Genomic DNA, 22,545 nt, shown 5'->3' with positions numbered 1-22,545 from the left:
CATCTGCCCTCTAGTCTCCTGGCCCGTACGTTAGAAAGGTCTGGGAAGGTGTCCAGGTCATCACCTGAACCGCATGCCTTCTGCACGTTGGTCAATGAAGGGTCCAAACTCACCTACCTGCAGAGTAGGAGTCCAAGCAGCTTACAAGTCACTTCAGGCCACACAGTGTGGCAGGCCCCCTAGACCCTCTGCCTGCTATGTTTAGCTTCAAAGGCCTCAAATGTGGATGTGCGCTGAAACCACGTGGGGAGCCTGGGAACACGGAGCTCTGGGGGCCTCCATCACCAGAGACTGTGATTCTGCAGGGGGGAAGTCCAGGAACCTGCATTTTTAACGGGCCCCCAAGGAGAGTCCCTTAAGCTACAGTCCATGGGGCTGCAGAGTCAGACATGACTGAGCGACTTCACTTTCACAAGGAGACTCTAAGAAAGAGGTTCAGAAACCAGCCTCATGCCCTCTGGACACAAGTCAAGGTCTTCAGTACGGATGGAGAACACCAGATAAAGCGGATGGACACTCCCGGTGTCCCTCTTCTCTGGGCTAAGTTCCCAGAATAGACTTTGCCTAAGGAGCTAACACATGGCCGTTCCCCAGGCTGACCAGCAAGGCCCCAGCGGGGAGGACTTTGACTGGGAACCAGCCCTTGTACTCAGGAACCAGAAAGACCCACCTGGTATGGTGTGAACTGCTTGGAGTCATCGGGGCCTCAAAAGGGCTGGCGGCTTTGGGTCCCAGAAAAGAAATTTCAGGAAAGGATTTAAACTGAAGGTGGAAAGGACGAAACTTCCTGAAACACACAAAACTTCCATTTTGACTCCAGTGGGGAAGGGAAAAGGTGAGGAAGAGGGGCCAGCCCAACTCCTGAGAATTCCCACCTTAATAAAGCAGACTCTCACCTGCCCATCTTTTTTGGGCCATGTCGCATAGCATGTGGGATCTTAGTTCTTCGACCAGGGATCAAACTCGTGCCCCCTGTATTAGAAGCTTAGAATTTCAACCACCAGACCACCAGGGAAACCCCTCACTTGCCCAGCTTTTACATACTAGAACAACACTCTTATCTGCCTTACTAGGTTAGATTAATATTTTAAATTAACACTCTTCCTGTCTACTTTCCAAGCCTATTTACAATCACTGCCTCTCCCCATATCCTGCAACCTCTGAGCTGAGCAGAATAATGGTGTTTTCATGTTTTATATCATAGAAGAGGAAACAAAGTCCTAAACGTTCTGTGGCTTGCCCAAGGGCTCATGACCTATAAGCGGCCAAGTCCAGATGGGAAGCCACGTCTCCCAACTTCTGATCTAGTTCGTCCCACCTTTCCATTTTGTTTCTTGACCCTCAAGTGACCTCTGAGAACTCTAGCCTGGCAGAATCTAAATGCAAGGATGTTAAGACCAGATCAGTGATCTTCCTGTTCCATGAAGAGGAATATTTTTGCTATGGGCTGGGCCTTTGTACTATCTGAGGGGTGGTGCTCTGAATGGAAAAGAGAGGCGCAGTGAAGGTTCTGGGCAGTCAGACATGCACTGAGTCATTTGCTTTAAGTAGCTCACATTCAGGAGACTTTCGGAGCCAGATGTGGTGATCTGTGGGTACTTGGCAGCCCCTGACCACACCATGTTGGGGTGCAGTGGACGGTGCTCCAGGGGAAAGCAGGCCCTGGGTTCCAGGGGCATATTGAGACCCTGCAGCCTCAGGAGGAAATTAACCAATGAGTCTTCTTGGGGATTTATCTGGCAGTCCAGTGGCTAGGACTCCCAGCTTCCACCGCAGGGGGCCCAAGTTAGATTCCTGGTTGGTGAACTAAAATCCCGCAGAGTGCACGGCACAGCCAAAATAAAAAGTCTTCTTGGATCCTGAAGGAGAAGGAGGCACCCTTCACAGCCCTGGTACCCCGCCTTTCGCCCTCCTCGTGTTATTTTGTTTCTGCTGAGGAGGTTGAAAAGTTGAGGCTGGTGCAGCTATGTTGGGTTTTGAAGAGTGCTTGCTTTAGAACAGCACGTAAGAAGGATCGAGAGAAGGCTCAGCTCCATGTGCAGAGACACTAAGGCCCTAGTGGTGTCTTGGCCACAGTGTTCCAGTCATGACTGCTTGTACCTGGCTGGTTGTGAAGGGCGGAATGTGAAGGACATGCCCCCTCCCCCCACCCGCCTGTGGAAGGGGAGATGAGAGGGCCTCCTTCCAGCCCTGGATTCTTTCTACTGGCTTCTGAGCCACCAGCGCCAACTCTGTCCAGCGTGGTGAAGCATGGGCAGGCCTGCCAGGCTTCTGGGGCTGGGTCTTTCGGTGGCCAGCCCAAAGCTGAGGGACACAGAGCATTCTGACCCAGCAGTCTCTTCTGGGGACACCTGGGCTTTAAAAAAACTTCTGGGGTTAATTCTAGATGTTCACAGACTTTTAATCTGGTACTTACCAAAGAGTCAGTGACAACCCAGGTGGCTAACAGCTCATCAGGTTATCATTGATGTGACCCTCCTGCTAGGTAGGAAAGGGCCCTCACAGGGACAGCCAGGGCAGAGGGGAGAGGGCCCCGGGCTGGATGTGGACTCTAGCCTCAGACTAAGACTTACTAGCAAAGTGGCTGTGTCCGTGTCCCTTAATGTCTCTGACCTCAGTTCCCCCACTGGGAAGAGGATGGACTCTTCTCCACGGCTATGAGGAGATAACACATACCAGGAAATGGTTTTACACAGCAAACAGAAAGCCTTTGTCAAGTGTTGATACAAGGTGGTCTGACAAGGGAACCCCAATAGCACTGCAGAGATCCTCACTTTAGCAAAGACTATACCAGCACTAACACCAGCAATGATTTGGTATTGAGGGTCAGTGTACACATGGGGGAAATGGGGAGTCAAACAGCCTGGATGCAACATCACAGACTCAAAAAAAGCAGAGCTTTGAAAGGAAGGAATTCAGGGACTTCCTTTGTGGTCCAGTGGCCAAGACTCTGAGCTCCCAGGGCAGGGAGCCCAGGTTCGATCCCTGGTCAGGGGACTGGATCCCACGTGCTACAACTAAGACCTGGCACAGCCAAATAAATAAATATTAAAAAAAAATAATAAGGAAGGAATTCACATACAGGATTATTAACCTCTGATTAATGACCAAGAGCAGTGCCAGCTGGGCATGGCTCCTCTGATCTATATGAGACCTCTCCATGGCAGCCTGGGGCCCCTGAGTACCTTTCCTCCATGTAGGTCTGGTGGTCCACTCACCTGCTCTCATCTTCGACTTTGAGGAACGGTGCCTTCAGTCTGGCCACTGGAAGGAAGAGTGCGCCCGTCAGCCATCTGTCTGCCCTGGTGCAGAGCCTAAGCTCCTCCCGCAGGAAATGCTCAGAGAGACGAGGCTCTGCCAAAGCCCAAGAGGCTCTCAGGGCCAGAGCCCTCGCGGCCCCAAGGTGTGCCTTTCCTTTGGCTGAGTGAGGCCCCTGCTGCCATCTCCTCCAGCCTCTACCACCCTTGAGGGGAGAGGCTACAGGGTGCCCCAGAGTCCTAAATGCGCCCACCTTCAGCCTCCTGCATGTGGGTGCTGAAGGCTGTCAACCTTGAGAGTCAGGAATCTGGCTGGGTAAGAGAAACCCAGCCCCTGCTGGTTTCTGCTAAGAGCCTCAGCTCCTTCCAGACCTTAACTCCTGGTGTCTCAGAATCCCAAGGGGGCCTGAGGATGGTTCTCAGACAGAATTCTCCACGAGGAGCCTGGGGTTTTGGAGGGGAGGAACAGCAAGAAGGAGAACTGAAGAGTGTTTCGAGGTCTTGGCAGAAGGACAGTTAAAAAAAAAAAAGTGAAATCTGGTTCTTGAAAAAAATAGGGCAAAGGGGTGCTGGGAAAACAGATTTGGAGTCAGTTAATCAAGAGATTTGTCCCTTACTAGCTGGCTATCTGCACAGTTTACAGATTCTCTGAGGTATTATAAACCCCTTTTGCCCTTCCATGACGCCCAGAAGTCCTGTCAAAGGGTGAGGCACCAAAAGGCTGGGCACAGCTAGCTGCCACCAAATCCCCAAGAGGCTGGCGCGTCTCAGCTCCCAGTGCCCGAGCAGAGGCAGCCTTTCTTCCTTAATTACTTTTTTGGGGTGACTCCTCGTCTTTCTAATTAACTGACACAGTGATTAAAATCAATTCTCCCACAGACTTCCTTGATTTGCAAGCGTAAGAGGTGCCAAGTGACTTTCCTTTTTAGTTCCCACTTGTGCATGAATAAATGCCACTAACAGAGCATCTTTGGGAGAAATATCCAGGGGGAGAAACTTTCCTGCTGTCCAAGAGGAGCCGGGAGCTGGGCCTGTCAATCTGCCTATTTGTCAATTTCAGGGAGTTTGGCATTTCTGAAAGTAGTAGGCAGCTGTCAAACTGCCCACCGCAAACTGCTCCTGAATCAGAAAGAAAAGGATGCTGAACTTCCATCGATGCCCAGGAACAGCCAGAGGCTGCAGGAGCCAGAGTGACCAGAGGGGTCTTGGCTCTACAGAGAAGGCCCGGCCCAGCAGCCCTGGACTTGCTCACAGATGTCCCTCTCCCACTGCCCTCCTCTCTGAAGCTCGGGCCCTGGCAACAGGGTGAGGCTGTACACAACCTGGACTTGCTTCCTGCTGCAGGAAAGTGAGCAGATGCTGCCACAGAGGGAGTCGTGGGGAAGCGTTTAGGGAGGGAGGGATGGCAATTAAATGAGGAAGAGCTCTTGCACTGACCTTTCCGTGTTCTTGACTCTGCTGGACATGTTCCCTGAATGGAAAGGAAAAATAGGTTAAGGATGTGAGGGAGCTGGGGGGGCGTCAAGGAACTGGGCCCGGTGAGCTGAGCTGCTGCTCGTCTGCCCCACTTTAGCTTTCTGCCCACGGCTGGACCCTGAGCTGGAGCAGACCTGAGCACCATGCTCTTTGCATAGTGAGCTCTGTGAGTGAATCTCAAGGGCCCTGACTTTGTGCAGGGAATGCAGGGCAGAGCAAAGAGCAAGCAAGGGCTGGAGAGCACCCCCCACCACCGTGGGAACGGGGCCCGTGCCGCCCATGATGCTCAGGGTTCCCGCCTAACACCCCGGATGTGGCACAGATGAGACTGCAGCAGGTGACACACCTGACGCAGAGGAGGGGCTCACTGGCAGCAGCCCGTGCATTCTGGGCGCGGCTGGCATTCCAGGCCAGCCGACAGGATGCAGGCGAAGACGATGCCTTTTGGTTTTCAGTACCCTATCTTAAACACCCTGACTGTGTTTGTCAAAACTGGCTTTCAGGCCAAGGTCAAACAAAGCTAATGTTACAAACCAAATGAAACAAAATCTTTAAAAAATCAGCTAAAGAGTTGGGAGGGTGTGGACAGAAGGAGAGATCCAGTGGCTATGTAACTGTCTGGGCCTTTGGGCCTAAGGGGGCCCAGATTCTCTTCCAGGCCACGCCACCAGGGCCAACACAGCCCAAAGAAGTCTTCAACAGGCCCTCCCCCATCAGCAGACTACACCCAAAACTTGCCCCAAAAGAGTCCCAAGTAGCTACAAAAGAGATTATTAAGTGAACAAAGTAAAGTAATAATACCACACATTTGTGTAAAAGGGGGGAATTTTGATGTATTTGCTTATAGATACTTGGGAGTTCTGGAAGGATATTTGCACAACTGTTCACACTGTTGACTTCAGGGAGGGAGCTTGGTGGTTGGGGAGCAGAAGTCAGAGGGGAAAGAGACTTTAAGTGTATGTGACCCCATGGACTGTAGCCCATCTGGCTCCTCTGTCTATGGGATTTCCCAGGCAAGGATACTGCAGAGGGTTGCCATTTCCTCCTCCAGGGGATCATCCCATCCCAGGGGTCGAACTCTGGTCTCTTGCATTGCAGGCTGATTCTCTAATGCTTGTGCCATCAGGGAAGCCCTGTTTACATTACAGCAAAACCTTAAAGATGCCCAGACCAGAGTGGGTGGGGTGAGGGCTGGTGAGGCTGAGCGTTCCACCTGGTTTGGATGCGGTCCCTCTCCTGGGTGCCAGGCCCTGGACGGACTTGGAGAGCCTGATTCTTCCTTGAATTCAGGGCTGGGTGAAGACCCTGTGGCTTTAAATCAGCCTGGGCTCTCTTGAAGTAGTACACAGTTCTAACCCCAGCAAAAGAAGGAAAAGCCAAACAAGAATTTGGAATATGGCAGCTATTTCAAATGCCACCATCTCCTGCCACCACCCATGCAATCTGCAGGCTCATTTCCAGACCAAGAACTATCCTCAGAATGGCAGCCTGGCCAGCAGGCCATGAGGACTTACCTGCAGGCAGTCCTTGGCCCTACACAGGTCTGCGGGCACCAGGGCTGAGCTGAGAGGCTATGTCCCTCCCAACTTTCCCAGCAAGGCCAGCAGGAGGTGGCTGGGGCAGGTCATGGATTTACTAATGCTGTCACAGACTTTCCCGTTTCCCTTCGGTTTGGGAGGGGATGACCTACCTCTGGCTTCTTCAGCCCTTGTTTCTTCACACGTGGAGCATCAAGAGACAGTTGCTGCACCCGTATCAGCATTTCTGGGGAGGAAACAGAGGGGTGTGGCCAAAGGCTTCCTCTTCTCATTTCCCCAGCGCAGCCCTGTCCTGGGGCCCCGGGGACTGAAGGTCCCACATGGCCTGGCTCACTGGATCACACCAGCCTTGTCTGCCACCTTCTGGCTACGTGTCATCTCTGCACCTGCTGATAATAAAAGCGCAGGGTCCTCTATCCCTGGAAAAGTACCTATGCTGGCTGCATGCTCCTTTGGAGCACTGAATACAAGTCTTGAACAGGAGGTGCCTGATGACCCATAAAGGGCTTTAAGGTGCTACTGAAGAGCAGTTTTGTGGGGGAGACCAAGTCATGGCATCTACTCAGTCATATCCTTAGGTGGGAGGCCCAGCAGAAGCTATACATGCTGGAGCTTCTGTAATACACAGAAAAGCAAGAAATTAGATCAAGTCAGAAATGGCTGGTTTTCCAGAGACGATGGAACATGCCACCATCCCAGACCAGGACCTGCCCTGGCACAGCTCCCTGCCCCTCCAGCAGATCTCAGGCTGGATCTAGACCTGCCCCCTTTAATGGGTCAGAGAAAGCGCCAGACTCAAAGTGGAGCTGGGTGGGAGGGCTGGCCACTGCCAGCACATTCAAGACAACTGCTCTCATGTAAATGTATTACAGCCTGCACACAGGTGGTCATAATGTGTGGCAAACCCTAGAGGAAAGAAAGAACAGGAAATGTGGTTGAGCCAAACTAGGGGGGAATGTGGGCCTGATAAGACTGTGTGTAATTTACTCAATCTATTCTCTGAGGCTCAACTTCCTCATCTGTACAATGGGCAGAGACTGTGGTGAGGATTAAATGAGGTGCTTCCTAGCTCAGAGTAAATACCTGATAAGGGGTAATGGATATTAGGATCAGTTCTTATTCAATCCTGCTGAGGAAAGCTGGCACCGGGGTTAAAGGAAGCAGCCCTTCCCAGCACCTGTGCTCTGCTATTGCTGCGGCTGCTCTCCACCTCTGTGGACCAATACAGTAAGTGACTGATACATCTGGCTTCAGCCAGTACCTGACTCAGACCCCTCTCACAGCCCAGGTTCCCAGGCAAAGTTGCCACCCTCCCCTTTGCGGCCCTGGGCAGGAAGGGTACCGTCCACGTGGAGAATCTGCACCCCCCAGGAGCGGGCGTTGCTCAGGAGGCTGCTGCTGTGCCCACTGCCGCCTCCGCTGCTGCTGCCCTGGAAAGACAAGCGGAGTCAGGCAGGAGGACGAGACCCCCCCACCTGAGGCTCGACCACCTGGGGACAGGCTGGCCTTGCTTCTGGGAGCTCCGGGTCATCCATGTGCGGAGCTGTTGCGAGAAGGTGGGCAGGGGAGCAAGCACAGAGCCTGGAAAGTCGACTTCAAACCCTGGGAGGACCCTGTCCTCTGCACGGGCTGGCCACCTTGAGAGGGACGGATGGCTGATCTGGCTGGTGGCTCTGCTCCGGCCACCTCGGGACCAGGAAGGGACATGCGTGTTTATGCGAGCGGCTTGTCGGGAGAGCCTCTGTGAGGAACGCTCTGAGCCCATAGGGGGGACACAATAAACACTACCCTCTTCGTACACGAAGCTACGCTGGCCACACCACCCTCCTGCGTCACAGACCATGGCTGGGGCACCGCCTGATGGCACTCGAGCCACTCCTCTGCAAGATCACACTAATTCCTCCTGCTGCCACTCAACTGTAATGGCCCTGAGTCCTCACAGAAGGGATAAAGAGCTACGTGCAAAAGACGCCCCACCGCATTTCTCCCAGGCTCTTAAGATCATGGAGTTAAAACCTGGCTCTTCCACCTCCAGCCCAGGTGACTCTGGACAGATGACTGAACTCCTCTGAGCCCCACTTCCTCATCAGAAAGGAGGCAATCACGACAGTGCTACAAGTCTGGCCAGGCATGTCTTTTGTCTCAGTGCTTCAGAACCTTCGGAGGCAGGGCTTATTCTCTCCCTGTGCCAGACACACGGGCCTCCAAGCCGGCCCCCTCAGCTCACCTGGTTTCTGATGGCCTTCTGCAGGAGCTCCTTCCCTCTGCTCAGAGGCACCTGGCGGAAGAAAGGGGCGATGGGGGAGCTGTGGAGACCACCTGCGCACAAACACACGTTTTCACAGGGGCTGGCCAGGACGCCTGGGAGTCATGTCCCTTGGAAAGCCGGGAGCAGGGACAGCTGAGCAGTGGCAGAAGTGAAAGCTGGGAGAACCTTCCAGAGATAAAGGTAAAGCCATCCTCAGGTTCGGGTCACTCAGAGGGAGCTGCAGCCCAGGTGGCCTGGAGCCTGGGGAGGGGGCATTTTGAATTCACCCAAGGTTAAGTGTTACAAAGGTCCCGGGACTCTCTTCTTCTTCTTTGTTATTTTTTTAGACCTCTCTTTAAAAGCTCACAGTTCCCAGCAGACAAGTGTCGGTCAATCCTAACAAGCCCTCTCTGGTTTATTCCCCTACTGTTTCTTTTTCTTACTTTTTAAAAAAATGTTTGCTTATTTTTGGCTGTGCTGGTCTTCCGTGCTGCACGTGGACTTTCTCTAGTTGTGGTAAGCAGGGGCTACTCGAGCTGTGGGGTGGGCTTCTCTTGTTGCAGAGCGCAAGCTCTAGAGCCAACAGATTCAGTAGCTGCGGTGCATGGGCTTAGTTGCCCCGTGGTATTTGGGATCTTCCTGGACCAGGGATCAAACCCATGTTCCCTGCAGTGGCAGATGGATTCTTAACCACTGAACCACCAGGAAAGTCCTCCCCTACTGTTTCTGAATCTCAGACTCTGAAGTCCCAGGAAAAGTGAAAATTTATCACAGAAGGGAGGGCATCAGGACGGCATGTCGCTGAGGTGTGTGGATCCAGAGCTGTGATAAGATAGTTTCAGCCCCTGAATTCAAATGAGAGATTAAAATAAACCAGATGAAACTAAAACCAGAAACTGTTGAAGTGGGCTCACAAACGCCTGCTTCCTTCGTTTACTAGACACACACTTCCCGCCCCAGGAGGTTCTTACTGGGTCCATGGCTTTCTGTGCGGGCCTGGCACGGCTGCCTTTTGGGTTGGCCACGGGCGGTGTGTCCACTGTGACCTCGCTGGGGCTGGGGCAGCCTCTGTGACTTGTCCTGCTGCTCTCGGCCTTCGCCTCCCTGCGGCTGGACACGATGTAACTTACTTCTTTGCTCAGAAAACCTTCAATTACCTGAAACCAGATCACAGAGGTGGCTGAAACCCCAAAGGCAGAGGTAGAATCATCAATAATGACAGGTCAAGGAAGGAAATCAGGTCGGCTCACAGAAGCCCCAGAATCAACGTCCTTAAATAGACCAGATGCAATCCTGTGCTGGGCCCCCAAGAAGACATCATCCCAAAATATAATAAGGTTTATGTAGGACAGAGGTTCTTGACTCCAGAACTGTAGCTCCTCCCAGCAGAACCTTGTGGGCTCTGAGTATCTGACTGGTTAGGGTTTGCCCAGAGTGAGGGCACACTGATGGGACTGGAGGATCGAGAGCTTGGCTAAGCCGTGATCTTGCTGTGAAGATGCACCGGGCCATCCAGAGGCTGCATCTGTCATCTTGACCACACTACCAAGAGGAGCCTGAAATAAAATTGGGTTCTGGATATTACTCAGCTGCCTAAGTATCCGCTCATCTTACCTGCAAGCCCTTTATGACACTGAGAGGGTCTGACTCATCCTAAGAAACCCAAAACAGTGCTGGAAACACAACGACACAACTCATGTCTGGGGGAAGAAGAAAAGATGGAAATAAACAGTAGTGAGCTGGCAAACGCTTAATGCCGGACTCTTGGGGTGAAAGGAAAAAAAAGAAACAACCCTGCTTTGTAGTGTTTGCTGGTTTCTGTGGGGTAAAATACTACTGGGGCTGATTTCAAGGTAGCCATATGACATCCCTGAATGCGGGACTGGAAAGAGATGCTAACAATCGGTTCTCATGAGCCAGGACCAGCCAGCTCCAGCACACCTGTGAAAAGAAGGATGGATGACCTCTCTGAAGGGTGACTGGAGAAGCCTGGCACTTACTTAGGTTTAAAAAAGAAGTTGAGGTGACCCAGCAATTCCTCTCTAAGGTATACATCTGACAGAATTGAAAGCAGGGACTCGAAAGGATACTTGTCCACCCATGTTCACAGCAGCATTATTCATAATAGCTAAAAAGCAGAAACAAACTGAATGTCCATTAACATCTGAATGGATAAGCAAAATGTGGTCTGTCCATACAGTGGAGCACGATTCAGTCATGAGAGAGAAAGGAAACTCTGCTCTACTCTACAGCAGGGGTGAGCCTTGAAACCTTTACCTTAAAGTGTAACAAACCAGAAAGAAAAGGCCCAACATCAGTGATCCCACTGATACAACGTATCTAGAATGGGCAAATTCAGAAATGTAATGTAGATGTGAATTCTGGGGAGGCAAGGGGAGGTGAAATGGGAAGTTCTTGCTTAAAGGTTACAGAGCTTCTGTTTGGGGTGATAAAACTTTGGGAAACCGAGAGTGATGGTTATACAACAGGGTGAATGTAATTAATGTCCATGAATTTAAAAATAATTAATTTACAGGGACTTCTCTGGTAGTCCAGTGATTAAGAATCCACCTTCCAATGCAGGGGACATGGATTCCATCTCTGGTTGGGGAACTAAGTCCACACGCTGCAATTATTGAGCCTGTGTGCCACAATTAAGACCCATGGCAGCCAAAATTTAGAAAAAATAAAATAAAACTTTTTTTAAATTAAGAAGAATGAACCATAAACAATTACAAAGGCATATTTTGTCATATAAGTTTTATCACAATTTTAAAAAATCTTTAAAGCGATAGGTTGAAGAAGTATGTCTGTCTACCTTCTGTAATATGGCAAAAAGATAAATGGCCACACATTTCTCCTATCCCAACAAGTCCACTCCTTAGCAATGCCACTCTGCTGTTCCAGTTCTCCAGAATTCTAGAATGAACAGAAATTACTTTTCTAATTAGGAAAAAAAAATTATCTTTACTTTTAAAAAAGGTTTACATTTCCGCTGCTTTGGAAAATGCAGTGATACCTCTGAAAATACCCGGAAGTCACAGACAGAACCCCTCTCCAGCTCCTGCCCTTTAATCCACGAAGGCACATGGCACCACAGGGGAGAGAAGCAGGTTACCTACCCCACCCAGCTGCTGAATGGCCCCCGTCAAAAACTGGAGGTTCTTGCCAGCAGGCAGATCCAAGTAGAAGGATTTTCCAGAAAAGGGCTGCCTCTTGGCATCTGGTGAGCTCTTCTGGCATTTTCCCAGACAACTGGAAACTCCAAGCTGAGCTCCTAGAAAACAACAATAAAGGGGAAGACAATGAAAAGCTTGAGGTAAGAGAGAGCCAGGAGCCTTCGCGGCCGACAGCCCCTGTGTGGTGCCTGGCCAGGCCCTGGGCACCAAGGTGGACACGAGACTCCTGTTCCTGCCCTTGGGAAGCCCAGGTGCAGAGAAACCCAATCCTCATACATGGATGTTGGGAATGTAAAATGGCGCAGCCACTTTAGGCAACAGTGCAGCTGTTTCTCAAAAGGTTAAGTATAGAGTTAACATAAGACTCAGCAATCCGATTCCTAGGCATACTCCCAGGAGAAATGAAAACATATATGCAGATAAAGTCCATAGCAGCATTATTCATTGTAGCCCCAAAGTGGAAACAATTCAAATGTGAATAAAACAGTAAGCAAAATGCAATATATTCATATGATGGAATACTATTTGGCAATAAAAACCACTGAACTATAAGGACTTCCCTGGTAGTCCAGTAATTAAGAATCTGCCTGCCAATGCAAGGGACACCAGTTCAATCCCTTGTTGGGGAACTAAGATCCTACATGCCATAGGGATCCAGTGGCAGCCAAATTAATTAATTAATGAAAAAAGTGAAAGTGAAAGTCACTCAGTCGTGTCCGACTCTTTGCAACCCCATGGACTATACAGTCCATGGAATTGTCTAGCCCAGAATACTGGAGTGGGTAGCCTATCCCTTCTCCAGTGGATCTTCCCAACCCAAGAATCAAACCAGGGTCTCCTGCATTGCAGGCAGATTCTTTACCAACTGAGCTATCAGGGAAGCCCTGATAGCTGCACTCAATATGCCAGCAAATTCGGAAAACTCAGCAGTGGCCACAGGACTGGAAAAGGTCAGTTTTCATCCCAAAGAAAGGTAATGCCAAAGAATGTTCAAACTATTGCACAATTGCACTCATCTCACACACTAACAAAGTAATGCTCAAAATTCTCCAAGCCAGGCTTCAACAGTATGTGAACTGAGAACTTTCAGATGTTCAAGCTGGATTTAGAAAAGGCAGAGGAATCAGAGATCAAATTGCCAACATCCATTGGATCATAGAAAAAGCAGGAGAATTTCAGAAAAACATCTACTTCTCCTTCATTGACTCTGTGGATTACAACAAACTGTGGAAAATCCTTAAAGAGATGGGAATATCAGACCACCTGACCTGTCTCCTGAGAAATCTGTATGCAGGTCAAGAAGCAACAGTTAAGACCAGACATGGAACAATGGACTGGTTCCAAATTGGGAAAGGAGTATGTCAAGGCTGTATATTGTCACCCTGCTTATTTAACTTATATGTAGAGTACATCATGAGAAATGCTGGGCTGGATGAAGCACAAGCTGGAATCAAGATGGCAGGGAGAGATATCAATAACTTCAGGTATGCAGATGATACCACCCTTATGGCAGAAAATGAAGAAGAACTAGAAAGACTCTTGATGAGAGTGAAAGAGGAGAATGAAAAAGCTGGCTTAAAACTCAACATTCAAAAAACTAAGGTCATGGCATCTGGTCCCATCACTTCGTGGCAAATAGATGGAAACAGTGACAGACTATTTTCTTGGGCTCCAAAATCACTGCAGATGGTGACTGCAGCCATGAAATTAAATGCTTGCTCCTTGGAAGAAAAGCTATGACTAACCTGGACAGCATATTAAAAAGCAGAGACATTACTTTGCTGACAAGGATTTGTCTAGTCAAAACTGTGGTTTTTCCAGTAGTCATGTATGGATGTGAGAGTTGGACCATAAAGAAAGCTGAGTGCTGAAAAATTGATGCTTTTGAATTGGGGTGTTGGAGAAGGCTCTTGAGAGTCCTTTGGACTGCGAGGAGATCAAACCAGTCAATCCTGAAAGAAATCAGTCCTGAATGTTCATTGGAAGGACTTGTGCTGAAGTTGAAGCTCCAATACTTTGGCCACCTGATACGAAGAACTGACTCATTGGAAAAGACCCTGATGCTGGGAAAGATTGAATGCAGGAGAAGGGGACAACAGAGGACGAGATGGTATCACCAGCTTGATGGACATGAGTTTGAGCAAGCTCTGGGAGTGGGTGATGGACAGGGAAGCCTGGCGTGCTGCAGTCCATGGGGTCGAAGAGAGTCAGACGAAACTGAACTGAACTGAATGAAAAAAAAAATCTCTTCCCCAAATAGTTCCTGGTCTAATGAAGTCAGAGGCAGACCCAAAGGAGAGAGTAAAGAAGAATATGAGCCTGACAGAAGTAAGAGGACAGGTACTGACTGCGGTTGCTTCTCTTGTTGTGGAGCACGGGCCCAAGGGTGTGTGGACTTCAACAGTTGCGGTTCCTGGGCTCCGGGGCACAGGCTCAACAGTTGTGCGGCACAGACTTAGTTGCTCCGAGGCGTGTGAGATCTTCCCAGATCAGGGATCGAACTTGTGTCTCCTGCATTGGCAGGTGTATTCTTTACCATGGAGCCACCAGGGAAGCCCCTGGACCTGATATTTTAAAAAATTTTCTAAAACTCTTTGATTCTATAAATTCCTGCAACTCTCCTATCTACCACCCAGTCAGGCTTTTAATTGGACCTCCTCAGTTAAACCCTGCTTGCCCTGATGAGATACTATTTTTCTTTTTCTGAGTTACAAATTACTTATTATCTGTCCTTGTAGTATTTTCAGCTTCATATTCTTGTTTACTCATTCCTTTGGGTTTCCATTAGACCAAAAACTACTTGGGGGAGAGATTTTTTTTTTTAAATTTGGCTGCACTGGGTCTTGGTTTCGTCAGCTGTGGCAGGTGGGATCTAGTACCCTGAGCACTGATTGAACCCAGGCCCCCTGCATTGGGAGCTTGGAGTATTAGCCACGGCACCACCAAGAAGTCCCTGGGAAGAGATGTTTGACTTACTTGTGATTACCATTCCCATAATGCTTAAACTAGATCCTGCTTTCCCATCCTCAGCTAGCATCTAACCTTCCAGCATTCACCCTCTGGTCCTGTAAACCTCCCTTTTCCTGAAAGTCCTAGGTAGTTAGAGACCAAAAACTGGAAAGTCCGCTGGGCATTTAACAGAAAAGGCCTTTGTTCTGAGCCCTCCCTCCATCTCTCACTAGCTGTGCAACCCTGAGAAAGTCCCAGTAACCTTACCTGAGATGTCTCAGTCTCTACTTCCTCGCTTCTGAAATAGTGCTAACAATAAACACCCACTCTCATGGGCAGCCCATATGGGATACGTAAACTATCATAAATGGTGTCAGGTAATGGTATTTAGGAGCTATTCAAATACTTAATAAGCACTCAGGATGGAGACTGGCCAGAAACATCTGATCCAGGCATACCAGCTGGATGTCAGGCCAGGGCATTATTCTCACTGTAGCCATTCTGGGTCCCTCCCTAAGGCCATCTTCTCCAGAAGGTGAGCCATGTGGGGTCATAGCTCTGTAACCTGGGACTGAACCGGTAACCCCTGCATTGGGAGGTGAATTCTAAACCATTGAACCGCCAGGGAAGGTCCTCTTTTTCCTTTTATTGAGCAGTCTAACCGACATACAACATTATATTAGTTCAGGGGATACAACATAATGATTCAATATTTGTACAGAAGGCTTTCTTGGAGTAAGCCCTTTTGACATTCACACAGGCCTACAACTTTCTCCACAGGACCTAATCCTAGGGAAATCTCTGAAGAAAGAAGGAATTAGATGGGATGAATGGCAGAGCCAGACACTGGCGTGCGAGTGTGGGTGGCGCTGCGCTGGGTGAACAGCAAGCCGAGAGCGGAAGAGTGCCAGGACTCGCAGGAGGGCGAGACTGGAGAATGGCTTCTGGTTGTGCTCAGTGGGCCCCTGCCTGCCTATAGCCAGTGCCAGGTAAGCAGTCCAGCACCAACCAGAGACAGCAGGGTAACATCAGGGCAGTGGTGGAGTGTGAGTGTGAGTGTGTGTGAGTGTGTGTGTGTGAAGCAGTTAACAAAAGGTCAGGGTCAAGGGGAGTTGTGAAGTCAAGGAGGTCAGTGAGCTGGCTGGCACAAAGGAGCTTCCCTCCCTCCTCACTATTCATTTGGTGAATCAGGAAATTACAACTCAAGGAAAAGAGCAGCTCTTGCAAATGAGCGGTACAAGGCAACACGTGTATTAGAGGGGGGTGGTGACTGAGACACTGGAACCAGGGGCTTCCCACCTTAGGGTGGTTTTCCTCTTCTAACCAAACCCCAACCCCTGAACTCAAAGGAGGAGCATAACATAGAACCTAAGCTTTTGCATCTTCCTTCCAGGAGCACATTATCAGTTAGAGTGGCTAGCAGCCTCAAGGGAACATTAGCTTCTAAGAAAATATGAGGCAACCGAAGAGCAAGTACTATAAAAGAAGCTTTCTCTGGCATAGGTGTCCTTCTGTCATAGGTAATGGACCAGACAGAAAGAAGAATTTTAAGCATAATAAATATCTCAAGAAGGCAAGGAGCAAACTAGAAACATAGAAGAAGAACGGCAGGTAAATAAAATAATTAATTGAAGATAAGGGATATAAAAAATACAACAGTTAAAAAACACTCAAATAATAAAAAAAATTGTTTAAAAATGAGCAACAGATAGACATTCTCCAAAGGTATACAAATGATCAATAAGCACATGAAAAGATACACAAGGTCATTAGCCTTGTTAGGAAAACGTAAATTGAAAACACAAAGAGATACCACTTCAAACCCACTGTCTGCGTGCTGAGTTCCTCAGTTGTGTCCATCTCTTTGCGACTGCATGGACTTTAACCTGCCAGGTTCCTCTGTCCATGGGGATTCTCCAGGCAAGAATACTGGAGTGGGTTGCCATGCCCTCCTCCAGGGGACCTTCCCAACCCAGGAATCGCACCCAGGTCTCCTGCATTGCTAGCAGATTCTTTACCGTCTGAGCCACAAGGGAAGCCCAATAAGAGAATTGCTTAGCAGGCCCCAGGGAGATACGAACTCCTGACATCTGGTTTATAAGACTAGTGCTCTAAACCCTGAGCTATAAAGTCTCATGCCAAACACACTAGGATGGCTTTAACAAAAAAGTCAGGTAATAACAAGTGTTGGTGAGGACCTGCAGAACCGGAATCCTCATACTTTGTTGGTGGGAATGTAAATGGTGTAGCCAATGGGGAAAGTCTGCCAGTTCCTCAAAAAGTTAAACAGAGACTTACCATCAGTTCAGTTCAGTTGCTCAGTTGTGTCCGACTCTTTGAGACCCCATGAATCGCAGCACGCCAGGCCTCCCTGTCCATCAGCAACTCCTGGAGTTCACTCAAACTCATGTCCATAGCGTCGGTATTGCCATCCAGCCATCTCATCCTCTGTCGTCCCCTTCTCCTCCTGCCCCCAATCCCTCCCAGCATCAGAGTCTTTTCCAATGAGTCAACTCTTCGCACCAGGTGGCCAGAGTACTGGAGTTTCAGCTTTAGCATGATTCCTTCCAAAGAAATCCCAGGGCTGATCTCCTTCAGAATGGACTGGTTGGATCTCCTTGCAGTCCAAGGAGTCTCTTCTCCTTGCAGTCAAGAGTCTTCTCCAACACCACAGTTCAAAAGCATCAATTTTTCGGCGCTCAGCCTTCTTCACAGTTCAATTCTCATATCCATACATGACCACAGGAAAAACCATAGCCTTGACTAGACGGACCTTTGTTGGTAAAGTAATATCTCTGTTTTTTAATATGTTATCTAGGTTGGTCATAACTTTCCTTCCAAGGAGTAAGCGTCTTTTAATTTCATGGCTGCAATCACCATCAGCAGTGATTTTGGAGCCCAAAAAAACAGTCTCTGACACTGTTTCCACTGTTTCCCCATCTGACTTACCATAGGACCCAGCAATTATACTTCTAGGTATACATTCAAAGAAAAAAATGATAACCTGGAAACAAATGTTTATAACAGTATCATTCATAATAGCCAGGAAACAGAAAACTCTTATGTCCATCAACTAATGAATGGATAAAATGTGGTAATCCACACAAAGGAACTAAAGAACATGAGCCTCCAGATTGAAAGTTTCCACCAAGTGCTAGCTCCATGAATGAAAAATGTCCCATGGCACACTATTCATGAAATTTCAGGACGCTGAAGAGAAAGAGAGGATTTTGGCTTCATTTCAGGTAATATTGGAGAGCAGGTTACCTAAAAGCCCTCCTTAACGCAAATATCTAAAAATACCAGCTGAAATAGAAATACCAATCCTATCTAACTGATAAGTCCACAAAATTAGTAAGAAGACAACAAAAGTGCCCCACATGATGAAAGTTGAAAGCCACAGTGGTGAAAGCGAATGCTGACTGCCCTGAGGGAGTCTGTGGACTTAAAAGCCAAGGACTTGGGACTGAAGAGCCACATGAGCCATGAAGATGAGGTCTTGTGCAAGCCTAAAGTGGGGAATGAGGATTGGGAACTCCTGCATGAATCTAGGAGAAAAGGGAAGCCAGAAAATAATCCATCCATTAGAAAAGACAAAAATGGAATACTGCCTACCTTAGCCTGGGCTCCACATGAAAGGAAAATCTTCACTGAGAATCCAAAGTACAAGCCTCTGAAGAGACTGGAGTTCAAATTCATTCTAGTCATGTGGATTAAGAACCCACTACCCCCATCACCCAACAGAGATTAACATTAAAAAGTAATCCCAGCTAGGGTTTCCCTGGTGGCTCAGTGGTAAAGAATCCACCTGCCAATGCGGGAGACAAGGGTTTGACCCCTGATCTGGGAAGATCCCACATGCCTTGAAACAGCTGAGCCTGAGACACAATTATTGAGCCTGTGCTCTAGAGGCCGCCTGCCCTAGAGACCGTGCTCTGCAACAGGAGATGCCACTGCAATGAGAAGCCAGTGCATGGCAACTAGAGTGACCCTCCTGGACGAAACTAGAAAGAGCTTGAATAGAAAAGACGACCCAGTGCAGTCAAAAATAAGTAAATAAAAATTTTAAAAAAACAGAGCAATGTGCACAGTCATTTGCAGATGAATGGGTGATGTTCAGTTGCTAAGTCGTGTCTGACTCTGCAGCCCCATGAACTGTAGCATGCCAGGCTCCTCTGTCCTCCACTATCTCATGGAGTTTACTCAAATTTATGTCCATTGAGTCAGTGATGCTAACTGTCTCATCCTCTGCCACCTGCTTCTCCTTTTGCCTTCAATCTTTCCCAGCATCAGGGTCTTTTCCAGTGAGTCAGTTCTTTGCATCAAGTAGCCAAAATATTGGAGCTTCAGCTTCAGTATCAGTCCTTCCAATGAATAATCAGGGTTAATTTCCTTTAGGATTGCCTGGTTTGATCTCCTTGCAGTCCAAGAGATTATCAAGAATCTTCTCCAGCACCAAAGTTTGAAGGCATCAGTTCTTTGGTGTTCAGCCTTTTTTACAGTCCAATGCTCAAATCTTTACATGACTACTGGAAAAACCATAGCTTTGACTATGCAGACCTTTGTCAGCAAAGTAATGTCTCTGCTTTTTAATATGCTCTCTAGGTTTGTCATAGCTTTTCTTCCCAGGAGCAAGCATCTTTTAATTTCATGGCTGTAGTCACTGTCCATAGTGATTTTGGAGCCCAAGAAAATAAAATTTGTCATTGTTTCCAATTTTTCTCCTTCTGTTTGGCATGAAGTAAGGGACCAGATGCCATGACCTTAGTATTTTGAATGCTGAGTTGTAAGCCATCTTTTTCACTCTCCTCTTTCACCATCATCAAGAGATTCTTTAGTTTCTCTTCATTTTCTGCCATTAGAGTGTTACCATTTGCATATCTGAGGCAGATATTTCTCCTGGCAATCCTGATTCCAGCTTGTGATTCATCCAGTCTGGCATTTTGCATGATGTTCTCTGTATATACAGCCTTGTCATATTCCTTTCCCAATTTGGAACCAGTCAGTTGTTCCATGTCTGGTTCTAACTGTTGCTTCTTGACCCGCATGTTTTCAATTCTTGTATCTTTGTTTTTATGAAAACTAAAACCCTCCAAAATTAACAACAGTTATGTTATTGTGAATTTTAAGAACAAATGCAGAGAGAATAATCTAAAATCTTCTACACGGAAATGCAGGTCATACACTAAGGAACAAGAATCAGATTGACATCAGTTCTCAACAGCATCTACTTTTTAGCAAGAAGAGCCCACTGTCACTTTTCAATGTGTTGAAGGGGAAAACCTCACTCAAGGACTTTAATACAAGGGTGAAATAAAGGCATACAAGACTCAAAAAGTTTATCACATAAAGCCCCCTTTTGAAAATATGCTTGGAGGAAGTTCATCAGCAAAAAGAGAACTAGAGCCAGAAGAAAGCAACACCATAAGGGAAGGGAGAGTAAATAATTTAGTGAAATATATCACCATTTAAAAGGCAACAACGAAATGGCATATCTGTAAAAATCCAGAACTCAAACTAGATGATACTAAGAGGGCAGAAGGGAGCATTGAGGGAAGTGACTAGTGCTAAAATACTTATCTAATTGGGTGGGGCTCTTTAAGTTTATCAATAAATTTAAGAATTTTATAGTAAAAGTAACCATGAATATAGGTTTAATAAGTTACTCCATCCTGACTCTCCATCTGCTCATAATATCAGAGGGAAAACTCTTGTTTGACCTTTATCATGAATTCCTTAATGATCCATGACATCCCTCAACATAAACAACCCCCTCCCAACACACACACACACACACACACACACAGTAACTAGAAAACCTCAAGAGAGCTAACATTTTTCGGCCTTTTCTTCCCAAGAGACTGTGGGGCAGGAGTACCAAGTGTGACCTCGAAACCCTCATTTTGGCCCTGTTACCTACCTGGGTCCGGAGTCCGTAGCCTACTCTCATCCATTGAACTCTCCAGTTGAAGGCGGTCGTTGCCTGAAAAAGGACAAAACGTCAGGTGAACCACCTCCGCTAATCTTCGACATTCCATCATCCCCTCCTCCAAACTCCCAAATCCTGCACAATTTCCATCGAGGCTCCCGGGAACCCCAAGACTCAACTCCATCCCAACCCACATCCCCTCTCGGTTCCCGCGCCTCCTTCCAGGCTGTTGTTCCCCCAGTCTCTCCGCCCCTTTAGACCTCTGTCTCCTCAATTCCTATGACTCCTCCCCGGTCCCTCTACCCTCCCAGCTCCCGTAACCTATCTGCTTCCCAATTCCTGTGCCCACTTCCCAACCCCGAACCCCTCTTTAACTCCTTTGACCCTTTCCACCTTCCTTCTTATCCCTCCTTCCCCTTTTCAGCATCCGTACCCTTTCCCGGATCCCTCCTCCAATTCTCTGCTCTTTCCCAGTCTCCGTACTCCTTCAAGGCCGCCGTATCCCAGTCGCGGGCTCCATGGGCTCTTTCAAGCTCCGGTCACCGACTGCTTCTCTGCAGCTACAGCATAGTCTCTAGGCGCCCTCGGCCGCGGGCTCGGTTTAAATTTCCTGTTGGCCCCGCCCCTAAAATTACGTAAGAGCTGTGAGACTGCCATACGGGGGCCCTCGGAGGACAATCTTAGCTAGGCCAACCTCTCTCTTCCCCTTTATCTTTCACTCTGCTCTGTCTGTTTCTTCATCTGTCCACTTTTCATAGGCTTGAGATCTTTTGAGGTTTAATAGCCAGAGACCTGGGGACTAGCAGTAGCGTCTTAGTGATTCTTCACACTGAGCCAGTTTGAAATTCCTAGGGGTTCAATAATAACAAAATAAACCTAACCCTTGTAGACAGAGCGTCTACAGTTTACATAAAGATTTCACATACATAGAATTTCATCTTCACATCTTTTGTCTCCCTTCATTTTCCACTTATCCACCCCCCCCCCCGCCCCGCAAAATCTCAAAAGTGGTGTCTCCATTCCTCACTTCCATGTTGTCTTCAATTCACCTGATCAGAGCTTGATTCTCACCTCTCCATTAAAACCGTACTTACCCAGCCAACTGTGACTTCCATTTTCCCCTAGCTGACTTTTAGAACATTGAAACAGACTTCTTCCTCCTTCTTGGAACACTTTTTTTCTTTTGCTTCCATTTCTACCCATTTTCACCTTACCTCAATGGGCTCCTTCTCCATCTCTTTTGCTGGATCCAATGCCACTTTCACTTATAAATGTTGGTGTGCACCAAGGCTTTAGCTTTTAGCCTTCTTCTCTTGCCTATAAACACTGTTTCCCAAGGAGATCTCTTCCAACTGCATAACTTTAAAATTCAGCTCTGTGTTAACGCCTGAGTTCTGACTTCTCCCCAGATCTCCAGACATGTGGTCAAGTATCTACTGGACATTTCCATTTAGGTGAGGACTCAGGCTTAACAAGTTCAACATTTGTTCCACTGCCCCCTGCCAAAAAAAAAAAAAAAAACCTCCTCACGTATCCTTATCCCATCTCATTATCCACTCAGTTCAAACCTATGTTATATATATTAAAAAAATTTTTTTAATAAAAACTTTATCTTTCAGAACTTTCCCTTATCCCCACCCTGCTCCCAAAACAAATTCTACCAATTCCAAAGTACCTCTTGAATCAGACCCAGCCACTAATTTCTTGCCCAAAGTACTGCAGTTAATTCCTAACATATTTCTACACTTAAATCGCTTTCTACCTTTTCCCAATATAATCCCTTTTCCATGAGCAACCAGCATGATTCATTAAACCCATGGTAGAAGTGTATATACCACAAACACCTTGTATCCCTTCCAGTAGGGCCTCTCCCTGCAGATTTGAGCTCCTGGGGAACCCAAATTTGGCCATGTGACTGGCTTTGGCTGATGGAAAAAAATGAAAACAAATGACACATCACTTCCAAGAA

General features: G+C 47.9%; 1 protein-coding gene across 1 annotated transcript in view; it reads right to left on the bottom strand.

Annotated features, from left to right (window-relative positions):
• The window catches only part of DBF4B (DBF4B-CDC7 kinase regulatory subunit), a 28,595-nt gene extending 7,443 nt beyond the window's left edge, over positions 1 to 21,152 (bottom strand). The window contains exons 1-10 of the mRNA XM_069541625.1: positions 21,010 to 21,152; positions 20,568 to 20,630; positions 11,642 to 11,796; positions 9,491 to 9,676; positions 8,499 to 8,549; positions 7,614 to 7,701; positions 6,424 to 6,497; positions 4,695 to 4,728; positions 3,219 to 3,264; positions 671 to 787 (exon numbers count right to left, since the gene is read on the bottom strand). Coding sequence (XP_069397726.1) covers positions 671 to 787; positions 3,219 to 3,264; positions 4,695 to 4,728; positions 6,424 to 6,497; positions 7,614 to 7,701; positions 8,499 to 8,549; positions 9,491 to 9,676; positions 11,642 to 11,796; positions 20,568 to 20,601 — 785 coding nt within the window. The 5' untranslated portion in view covers positions 20,602 to 20,630; positions 21,010 to 21,152. The remainder of the gene's footprint in view (positions 1 to 670; positions 788 to 3,218; positions 3,265 to 4,694; positions 4,729 to 6,423; positions 6,498 to 7,613; positions 7,702 to 8,498; positions 8,550 to 9,490; positions 9,677 to 11,641; positions 11,797 to 20,567; positions 20,631 to 21,009) is intronic.
• Positions 21,153 to 22,545: the final 1,393 nt, after the last annotated feature.

Source organism: Ovis canadensis, chromosome 11, assembly GCF_042477335.2.
Source record: "Ovis canadensis isolate MfBH-ARS-UI-01 breed Bighorn chromosome 11, ARS-UI_OviCan_v2, whole genome shotgun sequence".
Lineage (NCBI taxonomy): Eukaryota > Metazoa > Chordata > Mammalia > Artiodactyla > Bovidae > Ovis > Ovis canadensis.
This window is presented reverse-complemented; position numbering and strand designations above follow the sequence as displayed.